Below are 22,258 nucleotides of genomic sequence, written 5' to 3'. Positions count from 1 at the left end.
TGCCCTCAAAAATCTGTTGTTTTTTTCCATTGAAGCACTGGGCACCAAACACAGCCCAGGCAGGGCCAGGAGGAAGCAGTAGCTTCCCGAGGGGCTGTTGAGTATGCAGAAAAATGTGTGCTCTGCTTCTCTAAGGGCATCTGCCAGAACCCTGTTGGATCAAAGCACAGATAAAATATTTGGCATCAGCTGTATCCCCCCTGCAACATCTCCACCTGCAGGTAGTATAATATGCTATTTTTAAATATTTATTACATTCATTTGCATCTACACATAAATAAAACTTTCCTGCCCCGCAGTGAAAGGTAAGTGTCTGCACACTGTTGGCTCACAACTGGCTCTTTGATTCCTCAAGCAATGAGCTGATCTGGTTTCTCTTTCAATCCTGCCTTTGGGCAAGAGAAACCTTGCAAGAGTTATGAATCAACTCTATTTCAAGATACTTTGCTTCCTGGAAAATGGCCTCAAGCACATCTTCCCATGCATTAGCTGCCAGACTTAGCTCTGAGTGTGCCTCTTTGTTGGAATTTTGTTTTGCCATGGTTCAGCAACAAGGACACCTTTTGCAATTAGTTCTTTTGTGATTTGTTCAAAGCAAAGGGCAAGTCCCTGGAGATTCTCATGTATTCAAAGTGAAACTTTGTTATTTAGGGGAAAAAAAAGTCATCTTGGTTTTAGATGCTTTCATTTCACCTAAGTATTTAAGAACCTGAGGATCTGCATCTCAAATTTAGTGGCCCAGCATCCATCTTTCTCTTAAGTGTCATCTGGAAAATCAATCCCTGAGTCCTTCTGTGCATAAAGCCACAGTTACCTCTTTCCTTTGACTTACACAAAGCTATGCTACTGCTAAAAAAGAGTGGCATTGTCCTCTCAAGTTCCATGGTCTCAGTCCCTAGGTACATGTTCATGCCACTTTCCTAGCGTTGACTCCAGCAACTTTGCAGCCAAAAGGTGAGTCAGAGCAGTTCTCTGATCCTACTAAAACCAACCCTGCAAAAAAGTTTTTGTCTGGATCAAAGTCTCATGGTTGAGAGAGGTCAGGACACATTGTCATGGGAGGGGTGGAGGACAACAACCCATAATTAGTCTGTGAACCCACAAAGTAAGTTCTCTTGGGGTGCAACCTTCCCCGTGCTTTTATTGCAGGATAAATAACCACATACACAAAATTCACACTGCTCCCCTATCTATTAATCTGAACTCGTGTGAATGGTTTTTATGGCCCTTTCCATTTGGGGAAGAGGCTGCACATTGTAACTCTGACAGCTAGTTAATGCTAGGGAGGCATGGGATGTCTAAATCAGTGATGACAACATCATTTATAAAGAGGTCTCAAAAACAAATATCCTTACGAATGTGGCCTTCATTCTTCTTGTAACTCTGCTGTGCTTTGTCTCCCTGAAGTGTCTTTTTCCATCTGCATGTAAATAGGTATTTAATAGGCAGGTAGGCTGAGCAGAAGCCTCCACAAAGATGCAGTACTGCTTCTAGAGTTAGCAAAGCTGATGAAGCTATATTTCACTTTGCTGCAAGCGTTTCCTTCAGTCTGCATTCTTTGTTAGTCCTTTCAAGAAAATGTACTTAAACATGAACTTTGAAATATTCAGGTTTTTTTAGGAAGAGCAAACGCCTGATATCTTATGGAGCTGAATTCCCATCAAAAGTCTTGAGTAACATATCTTTCAGTTTCCTGTTTTTTTTTTTTTTTTCCCCAAGGGGGTTGCAAGAAAATAATATGGTTATTATTATTCTAATTAATATTTCTTTCTCTTTTTCAAGCTTTGCAATGGACAAATCATGTTTACTGAACTCTCATACAGTGCACTGTTTTGAATTGAGCTGGTTGCCATCAATAACAAAGTATGTTTGGATTCTTGTTATTTAGAACAGTATCTTCTTTTCACTGAATAAATCATTCTTGGCCAAAAATTACTGTTTTTTTGATTTTGTTTTTTTGGTAGAAGTTCAATGTTTATTCTAAAACTTCTCTTCTGGGAGGTATACTTTTGACCAGTATTAAAATCTGACTTTTTGATAGATTTTTTTGATGACAACCCAGAATTAATTTGCATTATCTAACAGATTTCCATTCCTCTAATGATTCGCCTACATTCTTCAAAGCTAAATTTCAGACATAGGTCGAAGGGCTTAAAACCTCTTTCCTTTATAAAGTCAATGCAATCCACTGGCTGATCTTTATTGTGAAATGTTTGGTTCACGGAGTTTCTTGAAAAAAGTCATCAGTGAAACACTCTTATGGGATGCTAAAGTAAATGCGTGTTTGTTTCTGCCTGTAAAAATATTCAAAGAGAACATTGGTTTCAACTTTATTTTTAAACAGAAAAACTTCTATTTTTACAAAGCTAGAAATTAGAGTTAACACCCAGAATTAGTATTTTGTTTAATATAGTAAAGGTATTCTGTTGTTGATCAGGTAACATTAACAATTCTAATATATGAAGTATTAAAAAAAAAAAAGTAACTGTTAATTTTGTCATCTTTGAAGTTATTTGAAGATTTCACAACTCTGCAAGTTGCACAACCTGCCTCCATCCAGTAGAAAACCCAAGATACTAGAAAGTTTAGTCTTTAATGATTTAAATCACCTTTCTCTAGCATTTCAACATCTTGCACACTTATTGTAAGGGAGAAGCTACAGTGGAAGCTACCAAGAAGAGTATAATAATATGTCCAGGTTGTCCATTTAACTGAGAAATTTGTACCAGTGTGTTCAGTGACTGCATACAGAACATCTCCTGTTTTGTTCTCTCTCTCCTCTTTTACTTTTTTTTTTTTTTCCCCCAGTGGAGTATGCTTTGAAGCTTTTCACTTGGATTGAAATGAGACAATGCTTTTGCGTGTCACAGGGAGCAATGTATATTTAAAGCTTTTTGTTTCCATTGCTCTGACTTTCAACTATAGCCAGAAGGAAGACATGATTGTTCTGGAGTACCAAAACTTAGTATCTCCTGAAATGAGTAAATGACATATATGAGCTAAACTATCTTAACGTCTTGTTCCTAAAGTCTTCCTTCTTCTGCTTATGCTCTGCAGGTCCCATTCAAAATGACTAAAATTTGGATTCAAGCTGAGGACTTCTCCTATGTATTATGGCACTTCATCAATTTAATTCTATCGCTTCGCACCCTCGACATAATGCGTGTGATGACAAAGTGCAGTGTGTATCTGCAGTTTGTGGCTGAACATTCCCAGAGAGCCGCCAAAGCAGCTCCCAGTTTTAGGACTGAGGATGGCCTTTGGCCATGGATTGAGCTGGCTCTTGGCTGATCCCTGATCAGATATGTGGGTACCTTTGCCCTGAACCAAGGGAAACTGAGCTTGATGCAGGCATTGACCTCATACGCAAAACTATTTGTGATTTCCATTGGTGTAACTGAGATGAGAATGAGGGATTTTTATGGTAACTGTGTTTTTTTTGTGGTCTAGGCAAGTGTAACCCATATTGTCTGTGTATGCTTTTAAAATTTTTTAAAATACTTCCTTCCATTTTTTCCATTAAATGCAGAGAACATTTTTTCCTTTCTTCACCTTGAGCAGCCCAGTGCTGCTGGAAGCCCATCTGACAGTGAGGATACCCTTTAGTTCAAGGTAAGCAAGATCTGCACCATGCCTCTGCTTCCCTCCTATCTCCTTCATTTTATGTGGAACACAGTTCAATAGCAGGATGAATCAGATTATAATAGTGATTTATTTGATTTACTATCAAGTTTCTGGGCACCTAAGTTGATAGCGGAGGGTAAAGTATCAGGTGTGTGCATACCAATTTGGGAAGACTAGGGGGTAATTCTCATATTCAGACTTCCCCTTTATGGCCTTGTTTTGTTGTGTTGCCTGCCAGCGGCTGCCTCTGCTGCCTTTCCTTCTTCTCTGACACGTAGTGCCTGGAGTTCATTCAACACACTTAACAATTAAAGGCAAAGAGTTAGAACTTGTCGGGAGGAACATGCCCAAGAAAGCAAAGTATAATTCATCCTGATTATAAAATGCATTCCATTCCACACTTGTTTTGACATTGTCCCTTGGAGAAAAATATTTTGTCTCATAAAGAAGTCTCATTGTTGCTTTCCTTGTCAGGAGGAAGATTGCTCCATAAGTGTTCAGCCCCAACCAAACCCTACAATGTAAAGATTTCTAAACTTCCTTCTGGAACCAAATACTGTAGGTTAAGTTTTACTGTTTATGTTGTTTCATAGCCACAGACTACTGGTCATACAGCTGAGAGGAGAGAGATCAAAAAAACTATGATCAAGAGATGAAAATCAGTGTAGTCCATCCTCTGCTAGCACAGGAGTATACAGGAATATAGAACACAGGGTCCAGAGAGCGATTGTTTGAGGTTGTAGTGCACTTCCACATAAAGAAACAAGAAAGAGGTGAACAGTAACATTCATGTAGAGAGTTGGGTTGTCTTGAAACCTGTACACTGAAACACACAACCACATCCCAAGTGCAGCCTCCATCCGCACCAGTTACACCTCTGCGCAAAGTATTTGCAGGCACTGATTCTCTTGTGGCTGATACCAGTTTCATGCTTACATTTCTCAGGGTCAGCAAATGGTTTATTCCTGGTTTATACCTCAGAATGTGAAAGGGGCGAAAGCTGTGTGTGATTGCAGCCCTGAACTACAGCACAAGAATGTGGAGAACCAATACCGAGAGCAGAGACCTCAGGAAGGCCAGGCCACATGTTTCTGTGACAAAACAATTTAGCACCTCTCTGTGATTTTTATTCTCTCAAAAGCTGTTAGAAGTCCCAAAGAATAAATTGTGGTGAGTAATTATAATGCTCAGTTTCGCAAGGCAACATTCATTCTTTTTCCCAAGAAATGCATGGAAAGACACACATACAAAAAAATTGAATAAAGACGCCCACTCCATGGTATATCATTCCACAAATTATCATAACACACACAACCAACATAAGAGATTAATGAGACTGTTGCAGTTTCAACCTCAATAGGCTCTTTTGTTTAAATTCTCTGAAGTAAAAAGGCAGCATTTTCTTCTAAAGCTACACCCCTTACATGAATTTTCAATATCTGTGCCACAAATGACATGCTGGAAATTGTTAAGCATCCTCCTTTTATAAAAAGTGATAATTACATTAAAAACCTACACATACATATGCAGTCCCACAGAGGTCAATGTGATATTTCACATATTTAAAATTAATCATGTGCTGAATTGTCCTCCTAAAATTTATTCTTTAAATAAACTTTAGCTATCAACATTTCTTAGAAGCAATTTCTGCAAGCTCGGGTTATTTTGCCACACCAGTTAAAGCACTGACAAAGGCACTAATTCTACCTCTAGTTGTTGAGAACAAATAGCCTCCCTAGTAAGGAAAAAGTCAAACTGGAACACATTATCTGCGGTTTAATCAGAGCATTGAAAAGTTGTATGTAGAGAATGACTCAGAAAATGCTACAGAATAGCCAGTTTGTAATGAACAGAACATATATGAAAAATGCCAGATTGACAGTCCTGAAAACTGGCGTTTGCTCTCCCTAAAAAAGCACAGACTTGGCTCCAGCTTGGTCTGTATCATTCCCACCAATATGCCTAAAGCCTGAACAGAATTAACTTCCTTTTGGATGTGTAAACCTAGTTCATTTCCTTGTTGAGAAAGTTAATGGGGAGGCCAACTAATTCCATTCATTTTATGACCCATCTACTTTCCTCTAAGCAGTAACTGTAACAAATGGTAGCAGCGAAGTAATATTGTCCTTGTCCTCTGAATAAGTAGTTTTGACAGAGCATAGCGTTTCAAAGAAACAAAGAGCCGAGCTGAATGTATCCAGATGACAGTAAGTAAGGTTTCCTAGATATTTATTAATCTCAGAAGCATCATGCTGCTTCTCACGCTTCTGAGATATGAGAATAAGAAGACCAGACATGTTCCTTGATGTGAAATTCTGTCTTGGTCATTCATTGTCTATGCAGTTTGATAATTACCTATTTCCTAAGTAAATTGCTTTGGACATTTACTTTGAGGTAGCAGATTAATGAAGTTCTTTGAAAACTTTAGGAATCTGAAAATGCACAAAGCTTCCGGAACAAAATTTTCCAGATCAGTGGTTTTTGTACCTTTAGAAATTGAGAAGACAGCACACATTTGTACAACAGTTCATACGGAGTTGGTCAACACCTTACTCACAGCAGCACTTGTGTAGATCTTCGGGTCCACTAAATCTAAAGAGTGAAATTAATAAGCAGCCCAGTAAGCATGAAACTGCTATTTAAAATACAGAAACAATAAAAGATTTCGAAATGCCAGATTACTAGACTGTCAAGGTCAGTTCAAATTGATAACACCTCTTCTCTTTGGTTGTCTTTAAAGGTTAAATCAAAACATTTTAAAGCATTGTGATGTGCCTCGAATTGAACAATAATCCTGACTTTCTGCTAACACTTGTTTTATACTGGCACAGTTCCATTGCCTCTAATTGAGTAACATTGGTTTCTAATGCTATAAGCAGAGCCTTGGCGTATATTACTAATGCCATAGCATCTTGGATAGATGTCCCCACATGGACCTGCATGTCAGCACGAGCTGCCAGCCCTCTCTAGCAGTCAGAAGAGCAGCTGTGCTCCTCCAGGCCGCCCACCCCGGGCTCCCAGGCACGGTGTTCCCGGCTGTCACATTGGTTTCAGCCGCACAAACTGCACCCTCCATAACGTACACATTGCAATATGGGGTTCAGAAAAGCGACATTCTCACGCAGCACTGTGCAATTTTTGTTACACCATCATTCATTCAGCCAGAGGGAGGCTTAACTTGGCAAAGACAAGGTGGTTTTGCTAACTGTCAGCTCTGCTCTTTGAGGAACAACCAGGCTGTCTGTCAGAGTGCTGGCTGGGTGGCTTTTTTTTTTTTTTTTTTTCCCTGTACATCATTTCTTTTGATCCCACAAAGGTTCAAATTATTTTCACCCTTTCTCAAAACTTTAGATTGATTTTATCTTGTCATAGTGGAAGAGAAATGTAACAACCCCATCCCTTGAGCCCGCGGTGCTGTGCATGGTGGGGAGAAACGTGTTCATACTGCGCCAGGGATGCAGAAAGCCCTGTAATGCTCGCGTTCACTGATGCCTGATAAGATTACACAGAGGGAAAGGAACAGTAGGGACAGAGTTACATTCCTGAATACCCAGACTAGCCTAGACTGAAGGAATACCAAAAAGATTAATTACAAGAGGCATTTGGCATCAAAGATTGGTGCTGCAGGGCTTTGCCCATGTACTTGCAACCGGGATCCACATGCCCAGGGCTGGTCCTGTACTAGGCAGGGCCCACTGGCCCCTCCATCAGGAGCTGGGCTTGGTGAGGGTGAGACAGGTCTTGGAGGAAAATTTAGATGGGAAGTGCTTGTGGGGTTAGGTATGGGAATGCATCAGAAAGCTTTGTTAATAGAAATCTGGGACATCATGGGGCACTTAAGTGGTACTTAGGACTTCAGTCTACAATGTTAAGAATCAAAATCTCTTTGAGTCTTTGGAGGCTACGGGGTATAGCTATTAATGCCCTCATTATCATTTAGCTATGTAGCCTTAGCCTTCATACACTGCTATGAGACAGAACTGAGCTTGTGCTGAAGCTGTATTTGTTAGCATCAGTGGTTGATGTAAGACTTATAGCCATGCAGACGTAAAACAACAGATGAACAGAGTACAAGTTTTCTATTAGTCTCATCGCAGGTTGTTTCTTGTGTTGCAATTATAACACACAAATCAAGCACTGAGGAAAGTATCATGGCAATTTTTTCTTCAAGAAGTTACTATGAAATACACGATTTTTTGTAACACAATGAAGACTTTTATTATAAAACTATGGATGAATATGTATAGAAAATATCTTTATTACAAAACTGGCTGTTACAAAATTGTCTAGAAAGATTCAAATAATGCACAGATTCCTTTACACATACTCAAGCATGTAAATGTATGACAATATATGACAATAACTAACAGAGGAAAACAAACAGGCAAACAAAACCACCCTAGAAGACAACAAATGCTAAGAATCTATATTATTTCAGAATATATAAAAAAAATCATTCATGGATTTGTATATAAACCTTCACTCGAAACTGCATCATAGGAAAAATACACCAGCAGCCATAATAGTTAACATACAGTATTGTGTGTGCAGGGCAGTGACAAGTTTAACCTTTAGATATAGAAATATCTAAATATTGAATATTTAGGTATTGAAATCTCCACAAAAACAAACAAACAAAAACACTCCTGGAAATATTTAGGTTCCTTATTTCCTGTGATGCTTTAAACATGCATTTTATATTACTCATCTGCTGAAGGAACTATCCTGTTAGGATAATCATCATTTTATAGTGGCAGAACCCATAGGATTCCAGTGATTCCATTAAAGGATAAGGCCCCTCATACAAAAAATAAAAAAGATAAGGACTAAGCAAGTTCCTTTACCCTTAAGCTGACTTCTTGAAGCTCTTCAACCCTGAGCTAACAGGACCAGGGCAGTCGTGATTGCTATCCCCCCAGATTTCCACTGTGATACCCACAAACTGGAGATGAGATGAGCTTTTTTCAGGCTAGCCTGCTGAACAGCTTGCGTCTCAAATAGTTTCCCGGTGCACTAACAACCATATCTAACACTCCATAGCTCATGATCAAGCTCCGTCCTGCACAGTCCCTCCACTGCACTAAGCCAGTGTATTTGTGTAGGTATATGAATGTGCAGACTATTTTTCTTTCCTTTTAGCATTGCCAAGTACAGCTGAATTAACCATGCTTTCCAATAAAACATTATAGGAGCTTTTGTTGGTACTGTTTCTGTTGTTTGAGGCGTGTGTGTTGCAGTTTCTCCACCATTACCACAGGTTTTGGCTTTCCCAGTCAATGTATATTTTGTTCAGGAAAGGCAGCAGAAGGATTCTCATTTGTCAGTTTGCAAGCTGTATTAAAAAGAAAAAGAATCTATATTGTGATCTTTTGCAGCACATAACATGTTTTTTGTTAAAAGTAATGAAGAATGATGGCATTTAATAAATATCACATCGTGAGAGCATAGAAATACGAGTATAAGTGAACAGATGATTTTAAATGAGGTTCAAAGAAAAGTCTCATTACTCAGGAGACCCTTATGCCCATACCTTATCGCCTGCGAAACGCGATGGGGAGCTCCCGGCTGGGAATCAGTATTCCTGAATGGAGTGTTTCCACCGGCTTGTCATCTGTTGCCACTATTTGGTATTTGCGAATGATCTGAAACACAACCATTTCAGTTAGCATGTCTTAGCTTCCACATCATCTGATGAGATGAAGTGTAGAACAACCACACGTTGTGTAAAAGATACCATGTGAGAGTATTTACCCAGCAAAGGGCCAAGTGAAGCTGCAGCTCTGCCAACCGACGTCCGATGCACATCCGCTTCCCAATGCCAAATGGGACATGAGAAAAGGGATTTATTGAGTTCTTCTGAAGCCAGCGCTCTGGTTTAAACTGAGTCCAGCCATTAAAGTATTCTTCATTGGAACCCAAGGCATGAGTATTTATCATTAGTACTGTCTACAAACAAAGCAATAGAGACAGTCTCAGTTTAGAATTGGCTTAGAGCTACCAAGTGAATCAGCTTGTTAATGGAACAAAAAAAAAAAAAAAAACAACAGTGAAGGCAAGGCAGTTTTCTCAGAAGAACTCATGCAACTCTCAGAAGATTAATCCAAACACAGGAAAGGTCATATCTTCTTTAGAAAATAATTGAAAATTTTGGAAAAAAAAATCTTGAAATGGAGCACCAAAATATTTTTGGCTAAATAACAGTGCAGGCAGCGATGGTTTTCCCACTTATGGGAATTCTTGTCCTTACTTCCTCACTTAGGCCTGATGCCAAAACTCATCCTTTGGCAAAGTCATTCTGGGACTGAAATTTCCAACTAACTTCAATTGTTTACAGGATAGTTAATTGATAAAATATTTTAATACACTAAATTAATTGACTTACCCCTTTGGGTAGTACATAGTCTCCTAGAACCATTTCTTTGTCAATAGTGCGAGTGGTAAAAGGTACAGATGGTGTTAATCTACAGTGAAAAAAAAAATGAGTCAGATTTCTAGCATTTTTTCTTCCTATATGTATATTAAACAACCCTAAACAACCCTAAACAACGAGGTGCACAAAGTTAGTACACACTAGCTGGTTAAACTTTGTGGTCCTGTTGCTTTCTGCAAGTTATTTGAGAATTTTACCTCATAGATTCTTTCAGACATGCTTTTAGGTAAGGCATATTTTTCAAGTTCTCAGCACTTGGATTCTCATTAGCAGTCAAAATACTCTGTATTTCCTGAAGAAGCTTCTGCTGAACACGTGGATTGCGTGAAATGTTGTACAAAGCCCACAGTAAGCTATTGGCCGTCTGAAACAAAATCAAAAGAAATGCAAGGTTTCCAATTAGTGACAGAAAAAAGAGCTTACCAGAAGTTCAAAGCCACATTTATAGTTGGCCACTGCCTTATGGTGTTTTGTAAACCTAAGGGATTAGGAGCCATCCCAGTTGTTCTCTAGGAATTTAGGCCACTGAAGCAACTACAGCATTAGCTCACTCTCAGGTTTTGTGTTGGTTCAATTATGGAAGAAAGCAAGGACACTAACTTTAAAAACTCTCTACAAGGAAGTTGAATTTACCGTTTCAACTCCAGCAATCTGGAGCTCTGCGATGGCAGCATACAGCTCCTTCTTAGAAAGTTGTCCTCCAGAGTAGATGTCGCACAGGAAATCCTCCTGAGGGTTTGCAGAGTGTTTTTGCAGCCGACAGTCAATTGAGTGCTTGGCTGAGGAGAGAGTAGCAGGAGGTAATTAATGAAAAACAATACTAAAAATACTACAAAAATAAAAAAAACATGGCTCACAGGCAGGATTTTGAAAGAGGATACCAATGTATGCTCTTTTTTTTTCAAGAAAAGTGCGTTGTGCTGAATAAATAATGGTGTTTTCATTTAGACAAATAACTCAGTCACAAAAACAAAAAAAACACAAAGAAACAAAAACCAACAAAACAAAACGCTATGAACAGAGAGTTCCTGTAAGCCGCTGGGAATTCTCCATTCTAAAATTAGGAAAGGAAATCAGTGATGTGTGAAGTGACATATTTAGCAAACAGAAATACAAGTCTGTAAAATTTATTGACTTGGATTTTCAGAAGAGATCAAGGTGTTAATGAATCAAAGAACTTTTAGTACTTAATTTCCTGAGGGGAAGTGTAAGCTTTTCATTTACTATGGGAAGGAAACAATAGATGCCAAATGTTATGTACTTCTTGTATTTAAATACAGCAAACTAGATTTTACCCATCCTTTCTCATGAACATCCCAATTGTTAAACCCAGTTCCTACTTAAGGAACTATTCATACCAAGCAAAGGCAACAAACTTTTTTTTCTGAACAAAACAGGTTTAAGGCGTCTTGACAGCCATAGACTAAAAAGCAATAAAACAAGTGCACGTGTGGCTGGCACGACTAGAACTCCTGAAATATCAACTACTTGAACACCTAAGAAAAATATACCCCTCAGCACTACAATCATCTGAGTGCCAAAGTCTTTCTTAATCTTTAGCTAGAACTATCACTGTCAAAAATATTGACAATATAAGCTTGCTTCATATCTGGAGTTAGCGTAATTTCTGCAGCCTTGGAGGCTGATTTATTTTAAATAGACAGGAAATGTTATCGAAAAGCCAAACTATACCTTATGATTTAAATTGTTTTTGTTTTAAGACTCAGAATTCTTTTCCAGGTTGCTCAGAAAAATCTGTTATTTCTTTAAGCACACTGTTACATGTAAAATTCTTGTTTCTCAACAGCAAGGTCCTCTTTCTAACTTGTATACCTTGCTTTAGAGACATTTATACAGTTTCCAGTGATTTACGACAGATTAAACTGGGCTCTGATTTTACTGGTTTCCAAATTTCTGGGGGTTCCCTGTGGACTGGGTATTGCCACACAACCAGCACTAAGTGCTAGTCAGGAGAAAGCAGTGCTCCTATGCTTGGAATAGGTCTGTGGTTAGCTGCAGGAAAGGTGTCTTAATCTGAGCTGGAAGTAGCAATTAAGAGCAGCGTAGGGCAGTAACAAATACGAAAAAAGTTGATTCCAACAAGAGGGAAAGAAGAGAAGTCAAGTTTAAAGAACTAACCAGTTTTAAATATGTCATCCCATGCTTTAGTATGAGCTTGCCAGACTTTTGTGTTCAGACCCTTGTGAAGCTCCACGGGGGTCACCATCATCATTCCAAAAGTAGCCATCATCTGTGGTGAAGAAAGTTTTTGAAATCTTTAAAATCTATTTGTAATCTGAACAAAGTTAGACCGTAAAGTAGGAGGTAATTTTCACCAGGAAGTCAAAATCCTGGCAGATTTTCCATCCTGGACAGAAAAGATTGGATTCATCCTACTTAAGACCATCTCCAGCTAACATTTAAGAACAGCTAGTACAGAATAAGAGGTTTCTGCAGTGGGTGATTCATCCCGTCTATTTTAGGCACCTGTTATAGAAATGGACAAGCCACCCTTTGGCAGTGCCTCTCTCCCTTGACAACAGATAGAGCTAAAAAACTAAGCTAGACCAGAGGCCTCTCTTTTAGTTGGTTAAAATTAGGACAATAAGCATCAGAGGCCAAGTTGCAGCAAGATGCCCAGCAGCAAATCTGCATAATCCCACACAACTCCGAGTCACCCAACAAACAGCAGCATTGCACAACAGGTGCCTTGGAGGGAAAGGAAAGTTAACCAACCAACCCGACTACTATGTTTCTGGGATTACCCTGTTGTCCACACAACAGTTATCCCCTACAGATTTAGGCACTTCATAAAAGGGACAGTCAGATGCTCAGCACATTCAAGTGTGGCATCAGGTATACAAGGCTGCCAATACACATGTAGCACAGAAGCCTGAGTTTCTTTTTCCAGCTGACCCATTTAAACCAGTACCCCCACAGCAGTAGAAAAATCAGTACAGCCCCAGGTAAAGACTCGTCCATACCGTTTTTACAGCCTTGATGAAATTCAGACTTTCTTCTTCTACATCCTGCTGTAGGAGACCAAATCTCTTTCCATACAGCACCAGGCAGATACCTGTTGTTAAGCAATATTATTATTCACCCTTTCACTTGTATAATTTAGTGTCCACCATTTATTTTTAGGCAGTGTCTTTGGTTATCCTCCTGAAAAATGTTCTCTGTCCTGTGATAAACACCTGTGAGAACAGCACTCCAAAATACCTCCTGCACATTTGCCTCATTCCTGGGGCACTTTCCTCACAAATCAGATTCAGCACTGATCCTCTCACATGAGCAGCAGACCATTCTGCCAAACAGGGTTGGCATATTTGGAAAATAAGCTATTAGTCAACCCTACTGACAAGAACCAAGTTGCAGGAAAAGAGGGTCTGAAGAGCCCATCTAGTCCAGCATCTCCAGTTCTTTCCACAGCCAGAAACCACTTGCTAACACTGGCAGCATCCCACAGCCCACCCATTCCCCCTTGCTTTTAAATATAGTATTTTTCTGAGCCATCACTTCCTATTTTTCACTTTCCAAAAGCAGCCATTACCACTGACAGTGGAGAGGGGAAAAATACCAACCAAACAAAACATCACACGCACTTTTAGGAACTCAGTACACAAGTTGCCCGATGAGCCAGCCACAAGCAGGCAGGTCTGGCAGAGCTCGCTCAGTTAAGCACTATGCCTGACCATCCCTCCTTGTGGGAACCACTGCTGCAGCTTGTCCTGCCCTGTCATTCCTGGCTTCTTAGCGAGCTCTGAAAGGTTTCTGAAGATGAAGGCTCCTGTCTTGGTAACTAATTCCAGTGCTTCTCAATCTCAATGCAAAACATTTTAATTAGGATTTTCCAACCCTTGTCTACAATGAAGACTTCCTCACTGTTACTGGATCCTTTCATTGATCTTGTGCTGCTGGCAGTTAACAAATATCAGACAGAAGCGGTCGTGGGCTACCTGATCCCACTCTAGAGAAATGCACTGTGATTCCCCCGAGTTTTGGATTTAAGCCACTATTAGTGTTTGAATTTTCTTACAAGCCACATAGATAACTGGCCAGAATTGAAGAGTTTGTATAACAGCTGATGATTTTTACATATATTAATGGTTCCCTGGCTTTTCTGCAACATAATTTCCATGATACTGTAGTTGATAGTTTGGAAATAATTAGCTTACAATCACTAATTAGACTTCACTTGAAATGTCACTGCAGGTACAAAATGCATGCTGTTCTCAGGCAAAAAAAAAGACTTACTTTCAAATGACCATTTGTTGAATTCCGAATATACATCTTCCATTTGTCCATTGTGGTTACAAACTTCATCTATTCTATACATGAAGTCCTCCAGGACCTTCAAGTAGTGGAGAGAAGAGAGAAAGGAGAAAAAAAAAAGATAACACCAACTGATAAAAATCCTATTTAATTAACATTTCAACTGCGACTTAAATAGATAGCAATCTTGCATAAAATAGAAGTACTTATGTTTCCTGTTCCTTTAACAATATTGTTTCCCGCTGTGTTAATGTAGGCTTGGATTTACACTACTGATGCTATTACTGTCTGTACTTCAGTGAACTGAGCTTTCCTCCGCAGGGACAAAATGCTTCAGTCTGACACTGGGATAATGCTGGAGCTTCACAATAAAAAAAACGCTTAAGCTGTTTCTCACAGATGCCCCTCAAACTCAGTGAGGAACGTGGAGGTTAAAGAGGTGAGGTGTTCCCTGGCAGGAGGAACCCCAAAATTAAGAGGTAAAGGCAAAAAAACACTGAATGCATGAAAAGCAAGAAAATCCCTGTTTGCAGGAGCCCATATCATTGTGGAATAATCTTTCTGCTCTGTGGAGGTAGTGAGTCTCAGCTACAGATTTGTGTGGTCTCACATTTGGTCAGACCCGATAAGCAGTTTGCACTCATTATTCCCTGGGGGATTTCACAGCATTCACTTGTGATTTTATCGCTGTAGAGCAGATGAGCAGCTACCCAGGTGAACTGGGCCGCTTGGTCTGCTTTGTTTTTCCCTAAATTTCCAGGGCCGTGGGGGGAGAGAAGGAATGTGTCAGTACCTCATTGATCGTGGCGTCCAGTTTCACAACTTCGCTGGGCTTCATTAATTTCTTCTGGAAGGCGCTTCTCACCCTCTGCCAGTCCTTTCCTTCCCTGGAAGGAAAAGGCTGAATTAAATTCCCTGGCTGAATTAAAAACAGCCAGGCTGAAAAGAGAGAGAGAGATGATGCTTTAAAAAAAAAAAAAAAAAAGCAAGGGGGATTAGAAGACAACCCCGCGGCATGTGCAACAAGGCATCCCCGGCAGCACCTTCACCGGAGCCACAGGCAGCAGAGCCCTGGGGGGGTCCCGGTCTCTGCGGAGTTTTGGGGGGGGTCCCGGTTCCTGCCCGCCCCGCAGCGAGCCCCTCCGCCACTCACAGGATCAGCAGCCCGTAGCCCTCGTCGCGATAGTCCCGATAGGCTTTCCAGGGCTTGATCTCCAGGCGCTGGGGGCAGGCGCTCTCCCGGCGGTACAGGGCTTCCAGCAGGCAGGGGGCTGCGATGTGAACCGAGTCGAAAGCCCCCAGCTTCATGCGGAAAATCTTCCCGAAGCGCCTGTGGTACTCGGCCTGGGGGGCGCAGAAGAGACCATCACCCCCAAACCCCAAACACGGTGAGTGCGGGGCGCTCCCCAGACCCCTGCCGCAGCATCCCCATCCCCACCTCCCCCCATCCCCACCTCCCCCCATCCCTCCATCCTCCTCACCAGCGTCTCATGCTGCCTCTTGAGCCCCCCCTTCCAGAGGACGTCGGGCAGGCTGCCCATCAGGGGCCAGCTGGGGGGCCCGGGCAGGGCGGCCAGGGGGTGCCCGCGGCCCCGCAGGGCGCACAGGGAGGAGGCTGCCCGAGGCCGCCCGGCGGCGAGGCCGCAGGTGAGGGCGGGATGCCGGAGGAGGATGCTGCGGGCTCCCATCGCGGCGGTGACAGCCTCCCCATCCGCCTCCACGTATTTATAGAGCGGCGGGGAGGCTCGCTGGACTTTCATCGGGGGCCAATGGGAGCCCTGGGTGGGGTGAGGTGGGGCCGGCTGCCGGGGCTCGGCCCGGCCCGGGGAGGCTGCGGGGCAAGGGGTTCAAGCAGGGGTGAGGCGAGGCAGAGGGCGCCGAGCCAGCGCCGCCACCCGCGGGGGTCCCCGGGGGCTCCGCCGCGGTCCCCCGGGGGTCCCCGGCCCCGCGGTTCGGCGGGGAGCGCCGCAGGTAGCGGCCCCCGCCGCTTGGAGAGGCTGCCTGCTCGTCTCCTAAACCGGCTTCTGCCTCTGGCTCGGGGATTTGGGAACTTCTATTTATTTATGTATTTATTTTTCCTGGCGCAAAGTGGTCGGGGTGCATCTGCAGGAGGAGGAAGGGGGCTGTGGTGCTCGCACCGCAGCGCGCAGGTGGCTGAACACTTCGGTTTTCCTTCAGATTCTGCGCTCTGAAGTGATGGGCTGAAAAGCGAAGGGACCGAGGGACATCAAGTTTTGGCAGTTGGGCTGCTCCTGCCCCATCTGGCTGACTAACCACCCCCTTATGAAAAGGGCATGCGAGTGAATCACCTGAGAAGGCAAAATTCCCTTCGCTGTTAGTGTTGGCAGCCCTTAAATCCTGACAAAAAAAAATAATAAAATCCTTTATTGCCACAAGTCTCTTAACTGGAATCTGCACAGTAATCCTCGGACACAGCCAAAGGGTTTCAAGCTGAGTGAAGGCAGAAGAGGGGCTGGCACAAATAAAGCAGCCCAGGACATCTGTGTGCTCAGATCTCTGCCCTCTCCCTGCAAGAGAAGTCAGACAGGCTGTGGATCTTACTGCAAGACAGAGAGCTACCTGTAAGCCGGAGAATTTCCAGGAAAAACAGGTATGCTACTGTGAGAACTCACTCTACTCCTGCCCCACGCTACCTTTTTCATCTTGTTCCAGTGGCATTTTGTGACTCAGCTCCTAATCCCCTTTGTTTAAGTGTCTGATGGAGAGATGTGGAGCGTGCAGATGGGTGTGTTAGACACGGGACAAGCAAAGAAATAGACAGAAGGTGGGCTTGGCACTGAATCTGAGACCCAGAAAGGCACATGTCTCAAAGTCAAATTAATAACAACTAAAAGACCGAAGTGGCAGTGATCAACACAGAGAAAAATGTACAAAAGCATGACATCTCACTGCAGAGTGTTTCTCTGATTTTTCTACATCCTTCCCCTCCCAGTGATTTTCTTCTGTGGGATCATACCACGTAGTCCACAAGGTCATAGCATTTCTAGGTGGGCTTTAAGATTAAAGCTGGTTCAAAGGTTTGCACATTTTTAGGGAAATATCCCAACCAGTTGTTATTTTTGTGATTTGTTTTCTTTGAACCAGTTCCACTGAAAGCACATCTTGCCTGTCCTTGTCAACTGAGTGCAGTTCAGACTTGGTTCAATGATAAGTTCTTCTGAGAAACCAGATGAGAAGAGACAATCTGTGTGCTCTGTGGACACCTGTCTATTTAAGGAATCCAAACGAACCCACGTGAAGGGTCACAGCTTAGTGCCTGTGAAATGATCTCTTTAGAAGTGTCTGGAATAGACAAGTCAAGACTAAACTGGGCACAGGTCAATTTTTCCATGTTCCTCACTGCTATGAGGAAGAAACCACCCTGTTAATACGAAATCTGTTCTATTAAGCTGTTTTAAAATTACTGAATGGAAAAGGTTTTATTTAACTTCCGTGGTCGTGGTGTAACTCTCTGGCAGGGAAGCTAGTGTATTTGCAGCTCAGTTAGGCCTGGAGCTGAGAGAGCTAATGATTGCCTCAATTTCTGGTAAAGTGCAGTTCTAAGGGCATTTGCAGCCTTCGCTTCTTCCTCCCCTCCCTTTTAAAAGATCTCAAAAACAAGCCTTTAATTTTCAGTGAGATATTTCATGTGACCTTTAGAACGCATCAAGGGTACTTTTAACAGTAAATCAACACCAGTTAGCAAGGCTCTTGAGATGAATTTTGGGGCCACATCCTCACAGCGTGAGGTGACCCCACTGAAGTATCTGTAACAGTGAGGATGTCACCATGTTCCACAGATGTCTACCCAATATTTGCTAATAATTCTAATAGCTAGAGCCAACTGTGAATGAAAAGCTCCCTTCCATTCTGCAGTGCGGCAAGGAGTATTTCTAGGTCAAAGAGCAGAAAATATCTGAAGATCAAAACTAAATAGCTTGTGATACATATTCTTCCATGCTTCTCTTCTGCTATGGTTAAAAAAAAAGAAAAAAAAGGGGGGGGGGGGAGGATTTGATTTCTAAAGTGCCAGATGTCAGGAGAGAATGTTCCTTGAAAAATGATCTGCCAGTGTGATGCTTCTGTAGAGAACCTGACATGGACCCTTGCAGAGGTACAGAAAGGCTACATGTTTTTTGGCACTTAAAATATTTAATTGGTACCCAAAGTCCAATTTTTAGAGCTGCTTCCAAAGCAGAAGTAATTGCTAGTCCTACCTTTTGGGAAACAACAGTAAAATATTCTTTAAATGTAGCTTGGAATTCCCATCAAGTTAAGAATTTCTCACCGGGATGTAGAGACTGAGGTGTGATCGCAAATCTCATGGAAACAAAACAGCTTCAAACACATTGTAAAACACGTCAAAAGCATGGAGCTAGTGCAAAGTGAACCGACTGCTCTTCATTTAGTACATTTCAAATATACTAAATATCACCAAAAGAATCTGTTAGTGTCCAAAAGCTGTGGATTGGTAGTGGATCTTTTTCCTTAATACCTGTAATTCCTGTTGGTTTGTTTTGTGATATATTACACAATTCCTGTCTCCTGACCTCTACTCTTTTTCCTTGGTGGAATAAGCTTTTTGCTATTTTGACCCTAAAAATGCTTCCAAAGTCTCCTGTGCTTTTTAAAATGCTACAATTTAAGTGTCATAAGCGAATAGGTAGACTACAAAGGGAGAATCTCTGTCATAGGGAAGGTATTTCACAATGCTGGGGAAGATAAATTGATTGCAACTTGTAAACTCTAGTGGAAACACAGTGTTGTTATTCTAGTTTTTTTGCTCATGTTTGTTTATACACTTCTAAATCTGTGCCTCTTTCCAGCTGAGGATCTTAGAGTTTTGTAAATACTGATGAATTTAACCTCATCTTAGGAAATGGGAAAGTACAGTAATTCCCATTCTACAGAAGAGAAACTGAAATGAAATAGAAAATCAAGACCTCAAATTTACTATATAGATTCTCAGTGTAAAATGAAAGCAAAAGAAACTGTTATATTTTTTGCTCAAATGTAGTTTTATAACACTAAAGTCTTCTAATTTCATTGCATTGTAGATGATTACACCTACAAGAGGACAGTAGCAGCGTGGAAAAATAGGTCTGCCAAGCAAACTGAGAACAAGATAATCCTCAGAGAGGGATCCAGAAAAGGAGATGAATAGCTCAAACTCCACAAGCCAAGGAATCTTCTAGCTGGCCATGACCTGTTTGAAGTATCTACCTCTGCAATAAACGTTGCGACATTCAACTATGGAAGGAGTCTCTAATTAGTAAGTACACGGTTCAAGAAAATTAAGAGATCTATTGACTTAAATTAAGCACAGTTAATGTTTACTTTACCAAAAAATAAGTTTATTGAAACTCAAGAAATTGAGGCCCATGGCAAGATGTTCTGATAGTCACCTTGGAAATACTCAGGACATAATTGGATTTTCCCTTTTCTTTTGATAACTAGAACCACTCTCTGGTTTTCATTTTCTTGTCTCTTTTAGCAATTTTCTCCTCCTTGAGCAAGGAAAGGAGTTGTTGTAGCAAAGGATTTATGCATTAGGATGCTGTGAGGATCAGTTGATGCCCCAGACTGAATTTTTCTCTTTGGACACAGCTGGCAGAAGTCTAGAAGTTTTCTTCACCTTCTACACAGCCCTGTAGAGAGACACATCCAGTTTGAGAAGCAGTAGAATTTAGTGATCTGTCAGAACATTTCATTTTTCAGATCATATGGTTCATGTTGAAGAAGTAGGAATTTCACTAGTGGATATTGTGCCAGGGAAGTTGATACTGGAAATCCTGGTTTCTCTTTACTAGTCTTCAACACCCCCAGGGGGACAATGAAGGAATCCAGTGTGAACTGAACCCCTCAGGACAGCTCAGAACTTCCAGAGCAATAACTGCTGGTGGATTCCTTCACACCACACTAGTTTAAGACAAGTCCTGCTGTTTCTCTCAGTCTTGTTTCTCCCAGATGTCCATAACCCATCTTTCTCTTGTTGACTCCCATCCTAGCCTTCTCCATTCCGATATTATTGACAGTCTTAATGCATCTCCCTATATTTTATATTTGTTCGAGTGAGTATAAATGCTTTTTTTTTTCCTTGCAAAAGAATGATGTGTATTTATGGCTCTAAAAATAACAGTGTCAATTTATTGCTGATGTTATCAGCATAGCATGATGTTATGCATAGAACAATTTAGAGGACAGAAAAAGGTATAATGTAAATAGTATTCTCCTTACCACTGAAACAGAGTGACTTATCCTCTTTCATGCTTCCTAATGATCCGTGACACGTAAGCACTATGCACTTAGGTTTAGTCTATACTGTAATATTTCACTTTAGCAGTATCAGCAAAAGCCTATAGATTATACAGAGATTATACAGATTTCACAAATTACCATTTTATCCCCCTGTGGTGTTGTTAGTGACTCTAGGTGATGTATCTGAGAAATCAGGCTAACTTGCACCCACTTGAGGTTACACCTGCAGAGAGTCCTGTGTAAATACACAGTATCTGGATGGAGATTTATGAATAGATCTTCCAGCTACAGAGGGCCCTGGGACGTATTAGGAGAGATTGTGAAAGATACTGCCTAAAGTCTACAGAAGCATTTGGGTGGTCAAGTTTTGCCCAAGATTCAGGCCAAAGAAATCAGTTAAATTGTGCCACTTCACGTGGAGATGTGCAGTGTTAGATCTGTATACTGCTAAAAACGTAGATCCTCAGGCATCCCCAACTCAAAAGGCACCTAAATTCTATAAGTATTTAAGTTTCCAATTGCAAGAATCCCTAACAGCTTGCATGGTTGATGAGATGAATGTAAGCAGCTATCTGCATCCTGAGACAGATAATTCTTGGTGATTTCTCCCCATTGGGAAATTAATTTTAGCTCTGCTTCCAGAAACAGTGTACTTAAGAGCAATCATGTATATTTGTACTTAATTTTTATGTGCGTTTGTACATGTGATTGCACAAGCAAGGGTGTATTTAACATTTTGCTAATAAATTTTACAGGTGTGTGTTGTGCTGTTGCCTTGTTCACATGCAGTTAGCATGGGCAAAGTAGCACTTGTGCTGTGGTACTGAAAAGCTATGAAAATAATTTCAGTTCCAGTGGTCCTGATTCTACAATGTAAGTAAGTGATCCAAAACTGTTTGCCAAAAACATGGAAAGCTTTCAAAGGCAGGAAATGTTGAGGATCCCAAGTATCCCTTTATTTCAAACAACACTTGAAATCTAAAATAATGATCTATATTTATGAACTGAAGCTTTTAGTTGCTGTGTCACAGTCTTAACTGCCTGGAAAAAATATGTTATATGACTTCTTGAGAGAATTTGCTGAGCTGATTATACAAACACTTGAATCAAATACAAACTCATGCAATTTACTGGATTTGTTGATTAAGCCTGTAACATTTGCACAGATTACTCTGTTTTACTTTCGGTCCAATGCATGTGTTTCTGCTGAAATAAACCTGACATCATATCAAGTCTTTTGAAAGCAAAGTCTTACTACTTGCTAAGACTTTGAAGGCTCTATTTCTGATTTTCAAGTTTCTATTTCTATGATATGCTACTAGACAGTTTGACACAGAAAAGTATCGTTCCTGCACATTAAACTCGTTTATTTAAATATACATATCTATTTAATTATTTATATTGTTCCTGAACTGGCATGTTATAGAATTTCATAAAGCATAATTATGTTAATATAGACTGTCATGTTAATTTTGCTTTATGTATATTTCTAGAATTAGAGTTTCATAAATAACAATATCTGGTCTCTAAATTCCCCTGAAATACCAGGATAATAGGTTAACATTTTGAACTCTTGTCAAAATACAGGAATGGTTTAGGAGGTTGTGTCAGTGACTACATCAGTGTTATCTCTCCTCTGAGCCAGTTCTGAACTCAAAGTCCCAACCTGCT

The 22,258-nt window shown here is 41.0% G+C and overlaps 1 protein-coding gene and 1 long non-coding RNA gene across 2 annotated transcripts; one reads left to right on the top strand and one right to left on the bottom strand.

Annotated features, from left to right (window-relative positions):
• Positions 1 to 7,858: 7,858 nt before the first annotated feature.
• CYP24A1 (cytochrome P450 family 24 subfamily A member 1) lies at positions 7,859 to 16,463 on the bottom strand. The gene is made up of 12 exons (XM_080557839.1): positions 15,811 to 16,463; positions 15,483 to 15,673; positions 15,123 to 15,216; positions 14,312 to 14,408; positions 13,039 to 13,130; positions 12,194 to 12,305; positions 10,688 to 10,833; positions 10,252 to 10,418; positions 10,007 to 10,085; positions 9,376 to 9,570; positions 9,155 to 9,266; positions 7,859 to 8,956 (listed from the first exon to the last, which is right to left on the bottom strand). Exons 1-11 carry the CDS (start codon positions 16,087 to 16,089, stop codon positions 9,156 to 9,158), a joined length of 1,563 nt encoding a protein of 520 aa, XP_080413965.1. The 5' UTR covers positions 16,090 to 16,463; the 3' UTR covers positions 7,859 to 8,956; position 9,155.
• Positions 15,578 to 22,036, top strand: LOC308178781. Its single transcript, XR_013939963.1, has 4 exons — positions 15,578 to 15,717; positions 16,508 to 16,940; positions 19,387 to 19,601; positions 21,343 to 22,036. It is a non-coding gene; the product is annotated as an uncharacterized lncRNA (long non-coding RNA).
• The last annotated feature ends 222 nt before the right edge of the window (positions 22,037 to 22,258 follow it).

This window comes from Anser brachyrhynchus (genome assembly GCF_964034855.1).
Source record: "Anser brachyrhynchus genome assembly, chromosome: 16".
NCBI classification, from domain to species: domain Eukaryota; kingdom Metazoa; phylum Chordata; class Aves; order Anseriformes; family Anatidae; genus Anser; species Anser brachyrhynchus.
This window is presented reverse-complemented; position numbering and strand designations above follow the sequence as displayed.

Excerpts from the sequence above, each read along its gene's own strand:
- CYP24A1 (XM_080557839.1), bottom strand. The coding sequence starts at position 16,089 with ATGAAAGTCCAGCGAGCCTCCCCGCCGCTCTATAAATACGTGGAGGCG. Across the intron at positions 14,409-15,122 it reads TGGACGCCACGATCAATGAG|GTCCTGGAGGACTTCATGTA; the intron begins GTACTGACACAT and ends CACTACTTGAAG. Across the intron at positions 9,571-10,006 it reads ACTATGTACTACCCAAAGGG|ACAGTACTAATGATAAATAC; the intron begins GTAAGTCAATTA and ends CTTTGTTTGTAG.